Source organism: Pectinophora gossypiella, chromosome Z (genome assembly GCF_024362695.1).
Source record: "Pectinophora gossypiella chromosome Z, ilPecGoss1.1, whole genome shotgun sequence".
In the NCBI taxonomy this organism is placed as follows: Eukaryota; Metazoa; Arthropoda; class Insecta; order Lepidoptera; family Gelechiidae; genus Pectinophora; species Pectinophora gossypiella.
In genome coordinates this window covers 14,589,151-14,612,098 of record NC_065433.1, presented here as the reverse complement: position 1 = coordinate 14,612,098, position 22,948 = coordinate 14,589,151, and the positions used below count along the sequence as shown (strand labels likewise).

Here is a 22,948-nt window from a genome sequence, read left to right as displayed (position 1 = left end):
TAGGCCTCCCCCAAGGATCTCCACGACGATCGGTCCTGCGCTGCCCGCATCCACCGGCTTCCCGCGAATTAAACGTTACCACTTTGAAAATATGTATGTACGTTTTTCCTAAACTAATTATTATTCATAAATCGTGAGGGTTTGAGGTTGACCAGTAACGCAGGTGTTTAGGCAAATAAGCGCCCGAATATTCTATAACTGTTCATAACGAAAATGCCCCCTTATTCGAAGGAAGCGCGCCAAATGGCGAACGGACGCGAAGAGGAATGTTTGCACGCTCGATCCAGTTACAGGGCGAGTGTGCCCGTAAATTATTTTTACGGTTGGATTTGTTTATTATATTTTTGTAACGTGTCGAAAGGTCTTAATAGTATCAGCTACCTTATAATACAACTCATTTTCAAAAACAGTATTGTACATTTATGTGTTGCTGTCATAAAACTGTTCATACTTATGTATTTATTTCATGCTTAAAACAGATAAATCACGATTTATTAACAGCATGTAATGCATTCATAGCAAATCATCGAGCTATTTGTCTTGATAAAGGTTGAATTATGGTATAGGATAATTCCCGAGACTGTCGTTAACTTGTAGGTACGCCGCGAGGCAATTACAATCAAGTGAGGGAAGCGATAAAAACGTGCTTTTTTAAGTGACACGTGATGTATGAGTCCGTTTGTAAAGAAGATTTATAGGAGAACTTGATGCTAGAATTAAGCAACAATCTAAGCATGTCATCTAAGATAAGAGAAGGCTTCTGCATCTAATTATAATCCAACAAGTAATAAATTCTCTTCGTTATTCCTTTGCAAACGTCTTATAATTCATGATTCGTTCGAAATTAAATTTAATAAATTCTCTGTCGTGAATTGTTTTTTTTTTATTATACCTCTACATAAAGGTAATAGATATATAGATACCCACCAAATCAATTTATTTAATAATAAACTTTATTTATTTACTTAAAACAGGGTTCAGACATAATTTCTTAGTATAAGTAACGCATTATAAACTTAGTCTAGTGTTCACTAGTATCTGAACTAGGCCGAGCCTGTATCTCAGATACTAGTCCCTTCCTTGTGTACAATATAAATACAATGCGTAACAAACAGAGTAAGTATAAAGCGCAGTATATGGACCAGGAAAACAATAGTAAGCATCATAAACATAGAGCATAGAGCAACAGGGACCTCCTTGGATCATCACAAACAATCATCAGACCATTCTTATTTTACTGTCACAAACAAATTTAGAAGAGAGTGGTGTTAAATACCTATACCGACTAGACTTCGCCACTGGTAATGATAATGTTTGGTAGATAATTCAGCTCGTCTCGCCACACGAAGCAACTGTGAGCTGTAGCCACGTTTATCTAGAACTACAATCTTTATGCAGATGCATGTAGTTGATGATCGTGCAGAGGAAACAATATTTCTTAACAGAGATAACATTTGAATAATTATTCTGCCAGTTCCGTGAGATTTAACTAGAACCTGACCAACTAACTTAAAACTTATCTAGAACTTTAACCACGCAGGAAGTGACGTTCGGTTTTAGTGCTATGTGAAATATATATAATAACTGACTGATAACTGTTCTGAGACTCCGTCGCTAAGAATGCCATAAAACTGCTAAATATACATCTTGTATAATAAAATAACATACAAGTATGCCAGGTACTCATATAAAAGAAATAACTTTAAAAGAAAGAACGTTCAGAACTGACATTATTTAAAAATAAATGCACAACGTGGTACCAACTGAAATGCATGATAATAAAATGTTGGTCGTGCGAGCTCCATAAAAAAAACAGGACACTTTTATAGCTTGTCGGAGTATTGGATGATATTTGAGGACGTACAATTTTATATGCATTTTATACAGAAATTGAGTTTAAGATGCTAAACTGTTCAAGACTGAGCAAAGTTCAAAATAATATTTTCATGCTGTATATAACCTATTGCATACCGCTCTAACTGCACTTGTTTGGAAGATTATGTGTATCAATAATAGTTATTTAGGTACCTTGCTCTGAGAATATAAGAGCTCTTATCATAAATTCGACCAGCACCAGCAAATTCTGCAAATTCTGAATTTGCTGGTGCGATACGCCTATTACCTATGCATTTTATGGCTTAAGATAAGGAAACAGGTCTTACCGTTAATTTGAGTCTGCCACACGGCGTCGCCCACACCCCACAGTCCGGAAATCGCGAAGAAAGTGGTCGGCGAATCAGGGTTCGGTCTCCAAATGAGCAGCCACACTATCAGGCCCAAATGTAGGGCTGCCCCCATGATGAGGATCGGGAATCTGCCGATGTACTTCATAGCTGACCCGAACAGTAGCGAGCACAATGCGTTGACCACACCGAAACAGATCATCACGTAGCCAATCGAACGGATTCCGAGGGCGCATGAGACGTATGCCTGAGAAATATGAAATTAGTCCATTAAAAGGTAACATAATACTTATATTCAGTTTTGTTTTTTTAAACATATATTCTCACGCCTATATTCCCAATTAGTTTAGATGAACTAAGTACCCACACTTCACAGAGCTTTCTTTTAGACACGTGATAGGTGGTGAGTTGTATTGTCTTTGGTCGAGCCAGCTTAACTTCTTCTTTGGTTTACTTTAAATACAAATTAGTATTTAAGTATTCTTGTTTTAGCCAAATTCACTACTCGAGTTCTAAATAAGATAGTTATCGGTAAAAAAATATTAGATTTTTTTTCTTCACACACGACATATCTAATTTAAGATGGCGAACACCGTCAAGCAACATTTTTTCTTTAGTAACGGTCAGCGATGACAAGAAAAAATAAATATTCACGCTGCCTGAAAACAAATTCTAATAAAAAATAAGTAAGTACTAGCATGTTACAGATTAAAAAATCCAATATCCTCTACACAATAACAACCTTACGTGTGTGAAATGTATTTCAGAATAGTCTCTATTATACTGCAGACGACTGTAACGGTACTAAGAGTCAGTAATGCGATTTCTGCTCTATTTTCTAAAATATTTGTTAGTCTTTTTTGTTAATTACCTGTGTATAATCAGCTCCAATGAAGGCTTGCTCCATTCCTATCCACAGCGTGATGGGGATGAGTAGCTGCTGGTTGGGCTTCTTCAGCTGGTAGGCGGTGGCCGACAGCAGCTGGATTCCCGTCAGCTCCTTCGACGGATCAGATTTCCTCTGTTTCTCACCATACCTTTTTAGAAGAACTGTTGTTTAGTTTTTGATGTATTAATCTATACACTTTGCATTTAGTATGCAAAATGTTCCAGTTTCTACGAAGTAACAAGGTACCCATACTAACTACTTCTTGGAATATAAAAATTAATAAACAAAAATATTTTTATAAATTGTTTCTTTGTAACAGGTATAAAGCATGTACTCGAACCAAGGCAATGACATGACATGACGGCCGGAATTCACGAATTGACAAAAAACGAAGCAGAGCCACGGCCTCCGTCCGCTCCGGCAAATATCAATCAAACTAAACAAAATGACTGCTCAAAGCAAAAACTTGTAGACACTGTACAATTTTTTTCTTGAGATTATCATCACTAGCTTATATACATATATTAGTTGCCTTGCAATCATTTGCAAAAATAGTATTTCAGAGTAGTCATAAGTTATGGTTTATTTCAAATAGGTACAATAATCATTTAATTATACTTATGACAAGAAAAAATATTTATAGATAAGTATATAGATACCCTAATGTTTAAGCTTACATAGAAACTATTCTTTAATTTACGTATACTATAATCGAGCGTATGAGCGTTAGGCTCACGATCTGGAGGTCCGGGTTCGATTCCCGATGTGGACATTGTCGAAATCACTTTGCGAGACTGTCCTTTATTTGGTAAGGAATTTTCAGGCTTGAATCACCTGATTGTCCGAAAAAGTAAGATGATTCCGCGCTTCGGATGGCACGTTAAGCCGTTGGTCCCGGCTATTAGCCGTAAAAAGCACTTCCACCAACCCGCAGTGGAGCAGCGTGGTGGAGTATGCTCCATACCCCCTCCGGTTGATTGAGGGGAGGCCTGTGCCCAGCAGTGGGACGTATATAGGCAGTTTATGATTATGATACTATAATATGCATTTGCAAGTGATTTGTCTCATGAAATCATTTATATAATCATCATCATACTGAGTGTTTGCGATTCACTTTCGACTATACAGTTCGCAAGGTGTACCGCGTGTGTTTTATACGTATTAGTATGATTTTTATAATATTCCGATGCAAACGTAAATATTTAATAAACATGTACCTGGAGAGTGGGTCGACCAGGAGAGCTACCATGAGCACTGCAACTACGACGCAAGCGAGATAGATGGCGCTGATCTCGTAGATCTCGCTGTCTGGTGGCCGGTGCAGGTTCTGGTTGTCATGATGTGTTCCACCAATCATACAGAAGTTGGCTCCGCATGTCAGTAGGGTCTTACTCGTGTTCTCCGCTGTCACATTACCGTTATGCACTCCCGACGAAAATACTGCAAAATCAAATTAATATAATTTACGTTACATTCTACATCATACATAAAATCGATGTCCTTCCTTCTTGATACGAACAAGAAACTCACCTAAGCTTGAGATCAGATTTCCCCAAAGTTCAGCAGTCTGCCAAGCCAGGAAGAAGAAGCCGAAGAACCGCACAATGATGCCGTCAACAGCTTGGTCAGTCAGCTTCGCATACACGCTACCAGCTTGAGTTAAGTACGTCGCTTTGGACGTCCACATAGGCGCTGCCCCGAGGCCTACTATCACGCCGGCCGGCACTAACGTGTAGAACGCCGGGTAAAATTGAGCGCCGATATACGGCGCATAGCACATCATAGACAGGCACAGCGTCCATTTGACCGTTAGTCTCTTGATCAGGAATGTGGGCACAAATATACAAGATACGACGAGAGCCGCGTAAATGGAACTGAGTGAGACAGTGCCGAGTCCGTCGGCGGCATTGATTGATGATTGCAGGTTTGCGGTTCCCTGGAACGCTGTGAACTGCACCATGAATGCGGCGCTCACAGCCGCCACATTTTTCAATATTCTCCACTTCTCGTTTCTTGACAATTTAACTTTTCCCGCTGGATATGGATCCTCTTCGGTGGGCAATGGCGGGGGTTTGACAATGTCGTCGTTGGAGTCGCGATCGTGTTGGTAGCCATCGTTTTTAAATCCGGTTTTAATCGTGTACACAGAATCCTTGTCTGGACGGTCGTCTTCACGTCCGCCACCGTGCGTCGCAGTCATACCGTGTTATCTACTGTTGCCCTGCAAAGTAAAATGGAAATACGTAAGAAAACATTTCAAAACAATATGCGAAGTGGATTGTATTATTACTGCTGTGGGTACTATGATGCAGGAGTAAGAATTACTACACTAGTAAAAATTTGATAAAATAAACAAAATCACGACATGGAATCTGCATTGACTAACCAAGAGCGACACAGGGGAAGTTTTTGTAACAATTACGATTTGATCCGCATTCATTCAGTTACAATGGACAACATCAACTGAGTACATATCGCACTATTGTGTGCATGGTTTCACAAACTGTTGCGTCATCACATAATCCTCATGTATGAAATGTGTGATGCTGAAAACAGCCAACCACTAGAGTTATGGGATAACAATTTCAAAGTTGATACAACTAAAAGAACGGAGTTACAGGACGTGACGTCGGGCTAGCATAGCTGTCAGCTTTCTCGAATCATCGTTGCCTACGTGAATTTTAACAAACGACATCGAAGCGTCTGTTGTTTATAAATGTTGTTTCCTACAGCCGTGCAGCACCCACGTCGATACCTGGCTACCTACCTATTCTTGCAACGATTTGTGACTATAAATAAGAAATTAGAAAAAATAAAAGTACTTAGTATTAATTTGTAGAAAAATATCAATAGGTTACTTGATAAGTATCCAGAATTTTCATTATCATTATGAAATTGATAACTAGTCAAATGTGATAGAACAAAGAATCCATCGGGGAGTGAGAAAGAAATTGCAATGGCAATTCGTGAAATTGTGACTATTAGGTACTTACTAAGTTACCAGTATACTTACACAAGTAAGACACCTACTACAAATACCAAACGCTTACTTGAACCATGGATATTATTATCAAATGTTAGACAAGAATATAAAACTTTTTTTTTTTTATTAAAACGGTATTTTTAATGTAAATATTTCAGTATTTTATTTGTCATAATGAAGAAGTCTTGTATTTTATTAAAATAGCCTATCGTTTGCACTGTGACTCAGTAGGCGTCCTCCATTGCTGATAGTGTTAAATTGGTGCGATAGTTAATAGATGTGTCGCTTTATTCCGAGGGGAACGTACGTGATTAAGTTGAGTACGTGCCGAAGCGGCTAAGTGCTCGGGAAAGGACGGAATAAAATTAAAAGGAGACTGATGGCGAGTGCTGCGACGATTCTAAATTATACTGCACAGATATTCTACCCTCGTAGACGCCCAAATCAGCAGCCTATTGTACGTTCTATTGTGCAACACGATGAGTACATACATACGGCCATGATTGTTGTTAGATCTGTAGCAAAGTTAATCGAACCATACTTCGCACTATGCAGAACAAATAGGTTTTGGTTCGTTCGTTTTTTGTTTTAACACGTTTAAACTAGGTTTTTTAAAGGACCTATGCTAAAACTACAATTTCCTAGTTAGTCAGTAGCTAGTAGGTAAACAGGGTACGTGAAGCGTACGGGAAGCGAGCGTGTCGCGGTGAGTGCCAAACCTAAATTCTAGTTTTAACCTAGTAGGTAGTAAAACTGTTATAATGAGTTTTAACTCTAACATAATTAATATCTATCTAATTTACGGTTGATACGATATGCGATTAGAGGTATACCTGTACAGCAGGCGTATAACCACTATTAATAGTCGGAGTTTAAATTTGTATCGCATAATGAGACGTTGCGAACACCATTGTTCTGTTCAGATAAGTCAGTTCCCATAATCCGATGAACACAGAGTATAGATACTTACACTAGATTTCATGGAAGTGGTGGCGTTGTATGACGTACAATGCAGCGCTGAACATATTGTGTAGGTAATAAATAATATATTTATATAATAAAGGAATACTAGTGTTTTTAAAATACAATCCCGCCAACAGGGTGAAAAAGGGTGGCAGTACTTTTTTGTTCTAACTAAACTACCAAGCACTAACGTTTAGCGTTGACCTCCAAGTTATAACCTGGAAGCACAGTTCTTTTTGCAATAGTGTTGATGATTAGATATGCGCATTGGCATGTTACTGTGACGAGTCACGAATAAGCGCAGACCACTACTTATTGGGTCTCATGATTGACAAATCATTTTCTCCGAATTTATAGCATTACCTGCACAGTTAGTTTATTCTAAAAGTGATTCGCATTTTTATTGCTTATATTGTTTGATAGTTTTTGTCAAACGTATCTATACCTAAAAAACTAAAATTAAAGTAAAGGGTGAGTTTCTTTTGCTAAATTAACCCAAAATCTAATAAAATGATAATGTACCTACGTACCATGTTTTCTCGTCATTCTTTATTCAATTCAAATTACTAGTTATTAGTACTTATTTCTTTAAGTGTTTACCTGATATTTACTTAAACAATGCTTAGGAATAAAGCTAGGTAGTGGAATACAAAGACCTGCTGATAACAAGGTAGGGTATCAAGTGACTATTTAAACAACACGTGATTTAAGATAATTGGGGTATGGAAGCTACAATAAACACATTGATGGTCCATTATGTTAACATACTAAGCGAGTCTTGTTGTCACGTTTCTGCAGACATCAATCTACCAATGCTTTGTGTTTACGACAAGTTCATTTGTCATACTTATTGGAAAACACATTAATACTTAACATAAAAGTTTAAACATATTTCTTCTTGAAAGGGATATCTATTATTACTTATATCGTTTACATTTATTTTGTAAGGATGTTTGTAGGTTTCACTCATATTGAGTATTTGTTCTTAGTAGCACCTAGGTGAATAGCAATGGATATTAGTTCTTAGCAGCAACAGGTTTAGGACAAAACAATGGTACTCTTAAAAGCTGATTGCTTTTCGTTTTATGAGATGAAACAATAAACCAACTGCATTGAAATATACTTAATCTAAATATCTAATCATTTGCAAAAATATAACTCAAAAACTATGGTCTGGAAACAATTTTAATATTAAACTGACAAAATGGCTTTTATTTTTTTTATTTTATGAACATTATTTTAAATATGGAAGCAAAGTTTTAGCAACGTTTTACTCTTTCTGATACTAGTATAATTTTGTATATGAAAGCATTTATTGTACCTACCAATTTTAAACAATTCTACGCCTGCTTGGTACAATGTAATAAAATTTATTGTTATTTGTTACCCTTATCTTCAATTACTTAGTATGTGTTCTTGCCAATACATTATGATTTGATTAGCTTGTAAGAACTTCAGAGACTGCTAAGTAAATTAATTAGTGCCAAGAAAATTAAGTACTTAAAAAATAACACTGTACGCTATCGCGATGTATGTACCTAGAAACTTTTTTCCCACGCTGTATGGTTATTTTCACTTCCTGCGGTGTCCCTGTCATCGGCACAGTATATAATGAGCCATCCAAGGCCTCTCAAATTGCTCATGTCATGTAGCAAAATCATTTGGTTAGTACATACCTACTATAAATATAACATACCAACATTTGTTGGCAACTCGTGTATCTATGTTCGTCAAACGAAGGTTTGATGATACAGCTTAATTCATACTGGATTTTTAATTATTTGTCTTTCGGTGGTAATATTGAGGAAAACAGTGACAATACTTTCTATAAGCACGTTAATTTTCAGACTAGCGATTGTTTGCTCAAGGGGGTAACACAAAACTTCTCAAATATTCTCATAATTCTTACAGACAGTTGTAAGACCCCACTGTCGAGCAAATGCCTCCTCTAAGACAATAAAAAGATATTTTAATATTTACAACTACAATCTAATCTCAGTTTATCTTAGTTCACTTGTAATAAATAGGCATTAAAAACGCACAAAACATCACATGTAGTGCAATTTTTACTGCATTTGTAATTTTGTAGTCGTTTACCAACTCAACTTTAATGTTTTTCTGTGTACCAAAGTACTTCTACACTGGAGCATGAATGAGAACTAGGTACGCTGTACTATACCTAAATAACTCCATTCAACAAACATACAGTTGTAGTCAGTGAAAAATAGCGACTGAGTTATTATGGGTCGTTTGGAGTGGTAATCATAATAATATTCCGTTAATAGGTACCCTTTGGCGACGCATACATACTTAACCTACCAGTGGTTAGTAAATTAAATACTGAATGGAAAAAAAAACTCCAATATACTTAGCTCTCATTGTCTTATTTATGTATTCTTCTCAGGTTGTGAGGTGGATTACCAACCTCATCACCCTGGTGCCAGGGTTATTATTGAGCCGCCAAAGACCCCTGACGTGGCTCATATAACTACTACATACTTACATCGTTAAGTAACCGGGACGAACGGCTTAACGTATTACTGTCCACGTACCGAATACATGGATCGAAAAATCATTCAACACTCATCATAAATCACACGGCTAGATAGAATTAATACAATCGTAGTAAGATTATTTATATTACTTAGATCCTTATATAATTTAAGGGAATTAATGGGGAATGGATGAAAAAATAAAAGTAAGTACTTCAATATTTGACGCAACCGAAAAACCTGTAACTTTTGTATTTTCATGAAAAAGGTTATTCCGACACACAGAAACATATTCAAGTACTTACTTTTTTCATCCATTCCCCATTCTTATGGTGAGGACTTTCAAAACGGTAAAATTGCGTTGGTAAAATGGCTGCAATTAATCAGTGTTGTTTGTTGTTCAAGAACCGTAAGGGATTTTGCATAAGAAGCATCTGAACGATGGCACACTATGATAATTCGGATGAATATATTTTGGCATAACGGGTGATGAGTGACACAACCAGTCATTGTTGATGGAATTGGGAATTCCAAAGTGAATTCATTTGCATTAAGTATGTGCTACATTATATTTATCCACGGAACACCAGCCGGCAATTCGAAAACTTGAGGCTTATAAATAATAACATTTGAAGTGTGACTTTGGAAAAAATTAAGTACTTAATAGGTAGTATTTAATAGGTATGGTACCCACATTCTTCGAAATTACAAATGGTCTTCCATATTATGCATGGACTTGAAAAAACGTAAAGTTAAAAGGTCAACCTATCTGATATAATCATAACTGTTCAAGTTCAAATTAAAATTAAGAATTGATGCAAATCTTTTCAGTTGCGCTCGATTATTTACGGTTACGTTGTGCGCTTTGCCATTGTTATTTTCAATCAGTTATGTAATGCTACTTCTTAATGGGAATTTTACAGATAATTCATTTAGCTAGTACCTAATAAAAGAATGGTGATTAGCCTTCAATATGTGTTGTTGCACGACCTCAGCTGTAAAAGACAGCATTTGCATAATGTCAGTGGTTAACTTTTTGTCTGTATAATATGTGACATCGCCATCGACTCTACAATAGTCGAAACATCGAAATGTCAGACGTCAAAACCATAGAACGTTAGAGATCTATGGTTACAAAATATTATGTCAAGACTTTTTAAGACTAGTTTAACTTAATTATATTAAGTACTTTATTGTTTGTATGTTAGTTTGATTTAATCTTCACCGTTTAAGAACATGGTAGGTAAGTATAATTTTAAATTATCCCCTGTAATTGGAAACAGCGAGCTTTGAAGCTCAACCTGCGTCTTTCGCCAAAAGGCAGTCCATCTTTTAGTGACGAAAGTAATCTATTGATTATGTAAATGCTATGAGTATTATATTTTGCAGCACATTGTTACGAAATACATTATTTTCAAATTATCTGATAATTAATGCAACATTAGTACCTAACTCCATTGCTACATACCTACAACACGCAGATGCTTTACTTCATAATCTTATGTAAGTACTTATGACAATTATATTTTGCTATAACATTTCACATTCTTTGATGACATAAAATAAATAACAATTTGTAACAGATGAGCACGTGCATATAATATATGTATACCTATGTAGGTAGGTATTACAAAAACATTGATGATATTGATATAGAACTGCTGCATAAAAACAGTAGATATAATTATTTATTAATATTTTATAATACCTACTGAGTTAAAAGTCTAAATATTTTTTATATCCGACTTTATTGTACCATTTATATTTGTAAAGAAGCTAAATTGATAGATATAACGGAATATGTGGCTTATATTAGAATCATTTTACACGGACATGATTGATATTGTGGATAAATGGTGCATAACTGGTGTAGTTCAATTTTGAAACGGGTTGAACATTGTCTAATATCATTGTCTAACATAACATTGTTTCTGCTGATTCAACGCATTTTACAGGCGGTTCAGCGTAGAGACGCTGACAATTTCGGAACGGTTCAGGTTGTTTCTAGAATAATTTTGGACGAAGTCATTTGCTTCTATATTGACGAAGTGGATCTTGTACTATACGTGCGTTCTACGATATTTAATCATTCATTCATTGTCGGAGTATGTAGTGAATATACATTTTGTAACCGATTTTTATTTGAACATGACTGAAAATATAAACAAAAAATAATTGTTTCGAGCATTTTAATAATGATTATGAATAATATTTTTGTATTTTACTAGGTAGGTATTATTAAAGTCAAGTCACTAAATTGAAATATTAGTGTAGTTAATTATAGTTACAATAATTGCTGTTCTTCGTTTAATGGTTTATTTGTAGATTTCCCTTTAATGGCATTCAAAACTAATTAGACCGAAAGAATCGCTTAAAAAACTGGAACTACCTAGTATGAAAATTATTATTATAAATATTCAAATTTTTACATAAAAAACCTTTATAAACAATTCACAAGCTTAATTAACTATTATTATTATGACAAAATAATTGCCCTTATTCTATTATGAGTACTGTAACTAGTCTCACGTGTTTAATATAATGTGATATAAATAATTACTCGCTGTAAATATCGTCATACGTATGTACTAAGCTTCTACGTGCTTACTTCGTTTACATACGTAGGTACTTAGAATTTTTAAATTTATCGCCGTGTGTTGAATATCTATATTATTGTTTGTAAGTACACAATCCTGTATGCCTACCAATCAAAAAATATCTATAACATTTTATATTTTACTTTAGCATCTTATTCAGATTAGATTACAGTGTAGGTATCATCTGTAACTTTCATATGCTATGAACATAAACACGTTTTATTAGATATCAGATGATCTAATTAGACCACGTGGAGCAGTCAAACATGAAACATAGAAGCAAGTGCTGTTCTGCCACAAACACGACTAAATGCATAATTATATTCACGTGCGCCGTCGTAAACACTCTGATACCCGTGCTTACAAAGAACAAACAAACAAACAAGGCTTAATGGCACAAATTTGATTTCAAGTCCCGGAAATGGAGCCTTGTTATCGTGGCAGGCAGCATGGTGTATTAATTAGTGGCCAAGGCCGCGATACAATGGCACAGGCGGTGACAATATGCGCACACGCAGCGCGGTAACAATCGCCGCCGATGACGCTGCACGCGTGACCAGCGATGGTATGACCAGGGATGCAGCAAAATAACAGTTAGCTACAGCTCTCATAAAATTGAAAGCTTTCACAACACCTACGATCATTAAGTTTGCCGATGTGTCTCATTTTTATTTTTTCATATCTTGAAAAATTGGAAAATAATTCATTTCAAAATGTAAATAGTTTCCTAAATTCATTTATACATCCTTTGCAATTTGTTACTCAACTCAAGCAAAACGTTATTTAGTAATTTGTAGTTCAAAGAACGAGATGTAACAGAACATTAATCACGAACAGTCTTATACAAACCAGTGCGATCTAGAATTTTTACATCGCAGTTCTTGGAATCGAAACGCACGAAGCATTATTACTTCCACATTCCAACTACTCCTCTGTATGTTAATAAAACAATGTCTTTATATGAACATTGGTCGTTACTTGTGGGACCTTACATTACGAACTAGCAACTAGAGCGTGTTTTCCTTAGCTACACATTTTACCCTATCTCAGACATGAGAAAGCATTCTGTCTAAGTATATTCTACATAGAACAGACTAAGTCCATACACTAAGTCCAGTCCAGTCCACTAAGTCTTACATAAAACAAACCATTATTACAATGTGTATGGATTACATTTTTTTTATAAAAGTTTCATGGAATTAATCTTTTATTGAGGCCAGGGTCAGTCAATAACATCCATTGAGGAGGAAGGTAATGAAGGCACGAGATCTTATATATCCAACAGAATAATTAGGGAAAGATCGGCATCCTCCGCTGAATTAAATTGGTCACGCAATAATCGCTTTAACTATCGTCATTACGGTTCGATAAACACAGTCTGCTATGATATAAACTAACTAAATGATTAACTAAACGATTATTATGTTTATACTTTCAACAGGCCTAAATTAAAAACATCAAACGCTTCTTAGATTGGTTGAGTGATTTAGACAGGAAAACATGGGCCTTGATAATGTAGAACTAATTTTATAATTACTGTACTATACTGACTTATTTACAAAGTTTGACTGGCTGTCACTTACTCCAGAAAAACAAAGAAGTTGTTTGTGATAACTGGCAGCTCTCGAGACTACTTACTACGCCAATCATAAAATCTAAATAAATGCCATCAAAATTAATGTCCTGACATCATTCAAAATAATACGGAAGTGTCTACTATAATACTTATTTCATCACACATAAACAGCGTATATATGTCCCACTGCTGGGCACAGGTTTCCCCTCAATCTACCGGAGGGGGTATGGAGCATACTCCACCACGCTGCTCCACTGCGGGTTGGTGGAGGTGTTTTTACGGCTAATAGCCGGGACCAACGGCTTAACGTGCCCTCCGAAGCACGGAATCATCTTACTTTTTCGGACAATCAGGTGATTCAAGCCTGAAAAGTCCTTACTAAATAAAGGACAGTCTCACAAAGTGATTTCGACAATGTCCCCATCGGGAATCGAACCCGGACCACCAGATCGTGAGCCTAACGCTTTAACCACTAGACCACGGAGGCTGTTATTATTTCTTATTCTTATTTCATCAAACAGCTTTTAATACATCCCATTGCAGGCCACAAGCCTTCCCCCCTTGGATGTACAACTACCCTCAATCAAAACAGGTGGGTGTATGAGGTATACTCCACTACGCGGCGCCACTACGGTTTGGTGGAGGTATTTTTAAGGCTAATTAAAGCTGGAACCATTCACGTACCGGACCACGGAATCATTATAAGAGTATCAAGTGACATTGGTAAACTGTGCCTATGGACAAACGAACCCCGAACTCCAGATCGTGAACCTAACGCTCTAACTACAGCACAGAGCTTGTTATTGTACCATTTATTTATGTAAGTATTTTAAAATTGACAAAAATAATGAATACTTTGTTTACTTTAATAAGTATTTATTTATTTAAGGGCAAATTACAAGCTACACACTACACATGCAAAGTTACAAACGTAACTAAGGAATTAAGAGATAGCGCAATTACAAGCTCAATTCCAAGTCTTGGTTTTGGAATTTGTAAGTACCAAATATGAGAACTTGCAGTTATTTTGGTAACATGAATTACGTCTAGTACTACTTTGCATGTCGTTTGCATATAGAAACGGTGATTGTGTTGGTATTCTAAAGCTTTGCGAATGTAACGGAGGTGTCCGTGCTCGGCAGTAGCCGCAACAACAGGGAGTCTAAGGGCCATTACACACTGCGTCTTTTTGAGCGATACGGTCGCGATGATCAATGCAAGAACAAAACGTCAACCTTTACACACACGCGTTACTATAAACAGTGATACTGTATCTCTGCTTATCAACATCATGCTTATAGTAGCGCATGTGTATTCTTACCCCTCTATTATTACTATACCTACGTGTTACATTCACCGCGTCTGCATCGCTCTACTTACGCGGGTCTGCATTGATGTAAACGAGAAACAGAATCGATGCTTTTTTTTTGATGTGAGTTATTATAGATTTGCCGCAGATGGCATTAACTACTTGGCCGGACAAATGGGGAGCGCTGACGGCTCTCACCCGGTATAACGTTTAAGACAACAGGCCTGAGGGTGCCCAGTTGGCGTCGTCTGAGAGGAAAAATATTTGAAAGAATTAATCGACCCTAGTGGGTCGTGAGGAGGAGTCATTCAGTAATGAGGGAAATTGTCGACCTCGCCGGCGGGGTCGGTATCGGGGTCCTGAAGTGTTTGGTGTCGCGAGCTGATTGGCTGCCTCTATGGCTAAAGTAATCGGGTCGTCGGGATCGTATATTACGTCCTTCGGACGCCGATACTTTTCAGTACCGTCCCTAAGCGGAATGTATTCAGAAGCCGCAACTACCAGGGGATTTGGGTGGTGCGGAGCAGAATCGAAAAAACGTTTGGAAGCTAAAGAATCGATGCTGCATCACGACTAAATCGATTACAAATGATTGTAATTGACTGGGAGCAATTTTGTCGCGCGCTGCAAAAAGTTACAGTGTATAAAGGCTCTAAGCTAAGCTGATGGAACATGCTATGTTAGTTAATACTTTGTTACAATTAATCCGTCTCGGTTCCATCCGGTTCGAACCGAACACATCCGATGTGATACGGTTGATCGGAATCGCTTTTGCGATATGGAGTCATTGATCTCGTATTTTCAATCAACATTTATTACTCAAAATTTTAAAAATCCATAACAGACTTGCTATAACGTTACGTTAACATTAGAAAGTATAATATGAAATCGTGTACTATTATTTGTCATAGTTATGAAAATTCATAATTTTATAAACCTTAACTAGAAATATGTACCCATAATTTGAATATAAGTTCCATAAGGCAACAATGGCAGTAACGGGTGCGAGAGAAGCGAGCACTGAACTCCGTGGCACCCTGGCACTGTTGTTATAAGGTTACGAAGGCTGTATGGCAGGGGTACGCTTGGCTTTGTATTATAGGGTAAGTGGGTTGGGGTGGCTGTGACCATAGAGGCCCGAACGCCAACAGGCGGCGGAGCAGACTTGCTTTTATGCAAACTAAAAATTAGACGATATAAAAATTAGATGAATTAATTGTTAGTGATAATGAAATTGACATGAAAAACCATTAGGACAATTTATATTTATTCTTCTTCTTTGCGAGTCGATGGCGATCGAAACTATATTTATTTAATTCGTACGAGAATCATTTCAAAGGTTTGTATACTTAATAGATGTAAGTACCTATTAATTTTATGTTTTTTAATCTTTATGCCTATTTAAATTATTTATATTAAAGATAACCCCAGCCCACGCACCGCACTGCTGGGCATATGCCCAGCAGTGGGCGTCGTACGGCTGACAATGATGATAATATTAAAGATATACTTTTTCAATTTAATATTATAGATTTCAATGCTTATAGATTTTAATGTATAATCAATTTCTATTATGGATTCTAATATAGACCCTATACAAGTACATCAATGACATTTTACTGGATAGTGTGCATCTGGATGGAACACCATACATAACGATTTGCAAAAATACGAGCTACCTACTCATTTATAGTATATATTTTAAACTTTTTATATTTATAATAGAATACGTATTACTTACTTTTTATATCGATAAAGGAAACGGTGAGGAAACCCATGCGAAAAACGTGAAAAGGTACTTGCTGGAGTACGAATAAGATGATGTGACTTACTGACCTATAATTAGCCTGGTAACGGCCTCTGTGGTCCAGTGGTTGAGCGTTGGACTCACGATCCGGAGGCCCCGGGTCCGAATCCCGGTGGGGGCAAATCATAAAAATCACTTTGTGATCCCTAGTTTGTTTAGAACATTACAGGCTGATCACCTGATTGTCCGAAAGTAAGATGATCCGGGCTTCGGAAGGCACGTTAAGCCGTTGGTCTCGGTTACTATTTACTGATGTAAGTGAGTAATCGTTACGTGAGCCATGTCAGGGGCCTTTGGCGGCTCAATTATAACCCTGACACCAAGTTGATGAAGTTGGTATTCTACCTCACAACCCACACGATAAGAAGAAGATTAGCCTGGTTTTTCCTATAAATTTGAAGGTTAGATACAGTTGCTGTGAAAATAACCGCACGTGTTAACAACGTCAGTTTAAGAACGGACCCCAAAATAAACGCTATCTTAGCGTGATTGATAAGTACTTACGTATAATTTGTTTCGATGTCTATGTGGTCGCACCTGATATGTACGTGTGTCAATGCTGTAGTTATTTTGATACCTATTAAGTATTGCTGGTCAGAGAACGTATTTATTACTTCACCTAAGTACTTATTTACTTGATAATTAAACTTGACGTCATGAAGTCTTCTTACTTCAGGGACAAGTGCATTGGTCAAATAAGTAATTCAAGTGGTCCGCGGTCTGCACAACCGTTGATGTCACTTCGCGGAAAATACGCGTGAGTAGCGTACCTTGGCCAGGCGTAAGTTGCGCTCAACAACATACTCTAGTGTTAGAATTATGCGTTAAAGGGACTTAAATATACTACTGACATAAGTAAAAAATAGTTTGAAAACACTTTCTAGGTATCTACATACTATAATGTTGGTGTTACCAAGTGAACTCACTTATTTAAAAGTTTACTTTTGGCGCACTAATACAGTGGAGAAAAGCGCGGCGCATTATATTCTCTTAAGAAACAAAGCAGCTATTTCATTTTATACCTTCTCGGATTTTCCCGTCGGAGAAGGCAATGAAAACATAGCCATTCAGCCTAGTAACATATAAAATAAGTACAGTAATGCTAATTCCAAAAGAATTGAGACAACATAAGAGGATTCTACTGTTCTACTGTTCAACCAGTGCTGATTCTACTGTTACGTACCTAACCTAAAATGTTTGTTTAGTAAATTAAACTCCATTACTAAATTCATATAATTATAGTAGGTATAATAAGTAACTATTAGCAACAGCCTTTTAAATTCATTAATAACAGGAAAGGACATTTTTTGTTTTAGGACTCTTTTTTATGTGTGTATAATGAACGTAATATCCCACTTAAATGAGCGTCGTAATTTTGCGTATAATGTAATTTTGTGCTACTTCATTGTATCCCAATTTTCAATGGATGATTATCTTTTACTCATCTTCATATCAGTAAACAATAATTTTAGCTGCCATCTGGGGCACTTGAATCTAAAATGAAATATAAATTGCCATTTTAAAGTTTACCTATATGTCACAAACTAATTCGAAAAACGGGTTTCACACGCCCGGAATATTTTTGAACAGTCTTTCCCCCTGAGTCCTGGGATGTACGATAAAATATCATCTCCATTTTAGGTCTAAATAGAGTAGAGATGTAGGTTATTTTATCACTATGACGGCATGACTATATAGATATAGGTACTTATTATATTATGTATATCAAAGCACAATTATAGCTTTATAGTACTAAGAGTATTGTGATAGGACGAGGCGAAACTATCGGGTTCCTTGTTAACTACGGAACTCGAAAAAGAGGACATTTTGAAAGTTGTATCAAATAATTTAGTAGATTGATCTAGGGGTATGTATACCTGTCTACCTGATATGACAAAGGTAGGTCGAGGTTAGTATTGTAGCAACTTCCTTTCATTTACACTCTTGCTTTGTTGAATGTTTGGTACTGAATTATTGCTCGGGGGTCATGTTTCTTTTATTGTTTTTTATTACTACACTACGCGACACTACCAATTGTGTTTCATTTGTTTTGTTTCGCTGTCTTCCAAGCTTTTACTTGTAGTTGAGTACAATTAGAGTTTTAAATCGCATAAAAAATACGTCGCTACTAAAAATAAGAAACATCCTAATAAAGTTACGAAGTTCCCTGTATAAGGTAAATTATATAGGTACTCATCTATCGATTAAGAGGAGCCTATACAGAAATCTCAATACTGGGTACCAGCCCACCCTCACTCAATTGAAAGTAGGTACGTTATATGCATTATTCTACCTACATATTATTATACAGGTAAGACATTTATATAAATATTATATGCTACCTGCAATTATGTATAATAAAATACTGTTTATGATGTACCTACATGTTTATACATAAGTGTGAAAACTACGCTATAATAATATTTGTATATTTAGAAAAATCTATCCTTAGTGGCTAGTAACAATGAAACTTTGAAATTATGACAGTTTTCAGCCTATTAAACATAATTAATTTATTGCTATTTGACTGCACGAGTGGACCGCCAGGCTGTTGGACCTGGACATGATGGGGAGGTCACTCGTTTGCGCACTACTGAATGCTGCGGGGAGCAATCCGTTCGCGCTTCAGCGTACCTACATCTCCGACTCAGACGCACGACAGTACCGAGGATTCCCATCAACATACTAATCGCGTTGTTATACTGGACACGTATAACTATAGGGCGCTGTAAGCCTTCCGAGTACAGTTGATGCTATGATAAGTCTTCTTTTGTGAGATAACCTGCTTATAGGTATCTTAAACTGCCTTAAAGTACCAATTTATGAGTATAGGCATATTACACATACTCTTTGAAATCATCCAATTGGATGACTTACTACTTCAAGTTTAGTTTCAAATCTAAGTAGGTTTCAAAGAATTTGAACTTGAAGTGATCCGGTAACAATCAGATTGAGTTTTATGTTTTACTTTTACTAGTCGCTACCTACCATTTATCTGCTGCTTCTAAGAATTTATCAGTTAGTCTATTTATATCCCGATACTTTCTTGCCTTCGTTTTTATCCATTAGAGCGCAGCAAGTTTTTCTAGTCTAGTCTAGAGCGAGTGACGACGGACTCGGACCCAAAGTGTTGCTAATTTACTTTCAATATAAATGCAATAAATATATGCTCAGTTACTTACGCAATGCGCGTATTTAACTGGAAATGTAATGGACTGCGCAGAGTCCTCAGTGATCAGAAGACAACTGTAGATACGAAGACTATGATGAATGTGTTGAGCCTTATAATAACAGGTAATTAGTCCATTGTCTATATAATGGTACCTGCATCATCATAAAACATCATATGTGTTAGAAAGGATACATACATATCTAATACCTCGGTCTGTTTTTAAGACATATCCGCGAAAATCAGCAGCTGATAGCGTTCTAAGTTTTCTGTTCGTTCACAGTTCTTTGAGTCTGCTTTATTATTTATGTATGTGAGCACTCCTAGAAACAAGCAGACATGAATGCCTCTGAGTAGATTTGCAAAGAAAAGCAGCACAGAAAATCTGTTTGTTACGCCAACAACGATTTAGTGAAAGTGACCGCGCTGCGTCGCCCGCTTTAGTCTACGAAGGTCTACTATAGCATTCAATAATATATTTATTACCTAGATATTTAAGAGACAGGAATATATCACAGCATAGAAAAATATACTTTTGTACAAAGTGGTAGGTACCTAATAGAAACTGATGTGTAGGTAATTGATATGATTCAATACAAAGTTTATGATAACGGGTTAGTACCGGATTTAACTGGTAACTGGCGGGCCCTTAAACATGATCAATTTAAAGACACTTGGAACGCAGCAGTGCAGCTCTTTACATATAAGTAGGTAGTCGTAATGACGAAGGGACACAAGGTCGCATGGTTCGTCGAACTGCACACCGAGAATACTCGTACACTACGTGTCTTAATCACAATAATGGTCGACAATAATTGCGTTAAAAAGTGGACCTTTCTCTCCAATGAAAAAATCTTCTGTATCAAATTCTTACCATACTTATAGCTAGGTAGGTATTACTAACATATTATATTCTGAATACTGTATTTATTCTGTGAACTTTGTAGCCGTCTGTGGTCATAAAAGTTAATGATTAAACGATACGCGAAAATGGTTTGCATCGATGAATCTTTACTAGATGTCGTGACTGTGAATTTTGATTTTCCCAACACAGTAGACGCTTTAGGAATTCATTGCGGACATTCGATCGCAATTCGCAAGTTATCACACGTTCGCCTTTCTGTTACATCTCTACCATATAAATAAATAACTTGTCTCTTTAATTTGCCTGTTGTTTCAATTAAAAATTTTACCTATTACCGCAGACACAAATTCGTACTGGGCGATGAACTAGATTTAACTCACTCTCCCTGGGTCTTACTGTACGGTCATTTAGACTACAGCATGCTATAAGAAGACCAGGTATGCTCAATCCTATGACAAGCCGCCATAGCTAGTCCTTGACGTAAGGATTACCATTAAATTGGTATCTCCAACATTTTATTATTGAAAATTAGTTAGTATTTAATTATTATTTGTCACATATATAAAAATCATTAAAAATGTACATAAAACTTTTACATAAAGTTCTAAATTTCCTTGTTAAGTAAATTTAAAACATTGGGTAAGTAATTTATTTTTTATGAAATAGCAACGTAGGGTGGGATGACGTCAGCTGGGCTTTGAAATGCTAGCTATCGCTTTTGAGAATACCTGGTTTTCCTATACCATGCTGTACCCTAAATGTCCGTGAGATGCTAAGGAGTACAGGGAAACGCGCGCGGACTGTCTGTCTCACTCACTTTTATGCGAAAAAGCGGAGCACAGCTCGCGTGTCGGCTTCCTTACTCCTTAACGGCTTACTGTTACGGCTAAAGTGACCCGCAACGCGGGGGTGTACAAGACACTCCAATCTTGTATCGGCGCGAGCGTGGCCGAGAGGTTCTTTTTTTTTTGACGAGACTTGGCCGGACAAATGGGGAGCGCTGAGGGTTTTCACCTGGTAAGGGGCTGAGAATATCCCTTCTATAAATACGTATGTAGTATAATTGTTTATTCGCGCCCATTTTACTTGGGTTCTTCTTAATTATAATTCTTGGGTTGGGTAATTGGGTCCTTCTCATTAGAATAACCGGCAAGAAATTCAAGATCACCATATTTTCACACATATTATGGTCTCTCAGTAGGTACAAAACGGAAAATCATTTTTATCGCCTTTTTGTCGAGTAAATAACCATAAATTTTGTAATATACTAATTCTATTAAAACAATATAAAGAAAATGGGATTCCTGGTATGTAATCCTCTAAATGGTTACAAAGAGGATAAATGGTGTATAAATATTGTAATTTTGATTTCATCACATATTTCGTTTTTTTATTTCTGTTAATATTGTGTATAAAATAATAGTACATTTTGATACAAGAGAGGCATGTTGGACATTAAGGTCATCAATGGCGGGCGACTTTAATATTTCTATTATTTCTGGTTGAATTGGCAGTCCGCGCGTAGTTATAAAGAGGAACACTGGCGCCAAGCAGCAGAGCAATAAGAGCTACTTTGCGAGCAAGTGTGTTGAAGTGCGTACACCTGTAATTCTTATAGGTATACGTAATTAATGTTTGAAGTCAGAAGAATAAAAATGTATAATTATATTACCTATGAGTTTACCGTACCATACTTTACAGAAATACGCTACTAGGTATCCAGTGACGGACTTCGTATACGTAATATATATGTATAAACTAACCTATTGTGAGACCAGAAAGCCACGCCAACGAAGTCGCGGGCGGATTGCTAGTTTTAAAGTCAACCATGCGTAATTTAAAAGTATTTTACTTAATTATACTTTAATTTAAGTAATATAGTTTTAAAGAAAGTATCTCTGTGAGTTGGTTACTTTATTAAAGGGTCAGAGAAAATACTGCGGAGCTGCTAGTCTAATACCTCTAGCCATAAGTAGTAATATATAAGTATATTATTTTTGTACACAGTCTGTTATAAATAATTTACTTACCAGTACATAGAGTGAAAAATAGTAATAGTTACTTACTTATACTTACACAATATTAATTTGTAAAGGAAGTAGCTTGTCTAAACAG

At 36.4% G+C, this 22,948-nt stretch overlaps 1 protein-coding gene across 2 annotated transcripts in view; it reads right to left on the bottom strand.

The window, feature by feature from the left end:
* LOC126380689 (UNC93-like protein) overlaps positions 1-22,948 on the bottom strand; it is a 66,177-nt gene that overhangs the window by 5,881 nt on the left and 37,348 nt on the right. For both annotated transcript variants that reach the window (XM_050030264.1, XM_050030263.1), the window contains 4 exons: positions 4,603-5,293; positions 4,290-4,512; positions 3,055-3,220; positions 2,163-2,430 (listed from right to left, as the gene is read on the bottom strand). In XM_050030264.1, coding sequence (XP_049886221.1) covers positions 2,163-2,430; positions 3,055-3,220; positions 4,290-4,512; positions 4,603-5,272 — 1,327 coding nt within the window. In that variant the 5' untranslated portion in view covers positions 5,273-5,293. The remainder of the gene's footprint in view (positions 1-2,162; positions 2,431-3,054; positions 3,221-4,289; positions 4,513-4,602; positions 5,294-22,948) is intronic.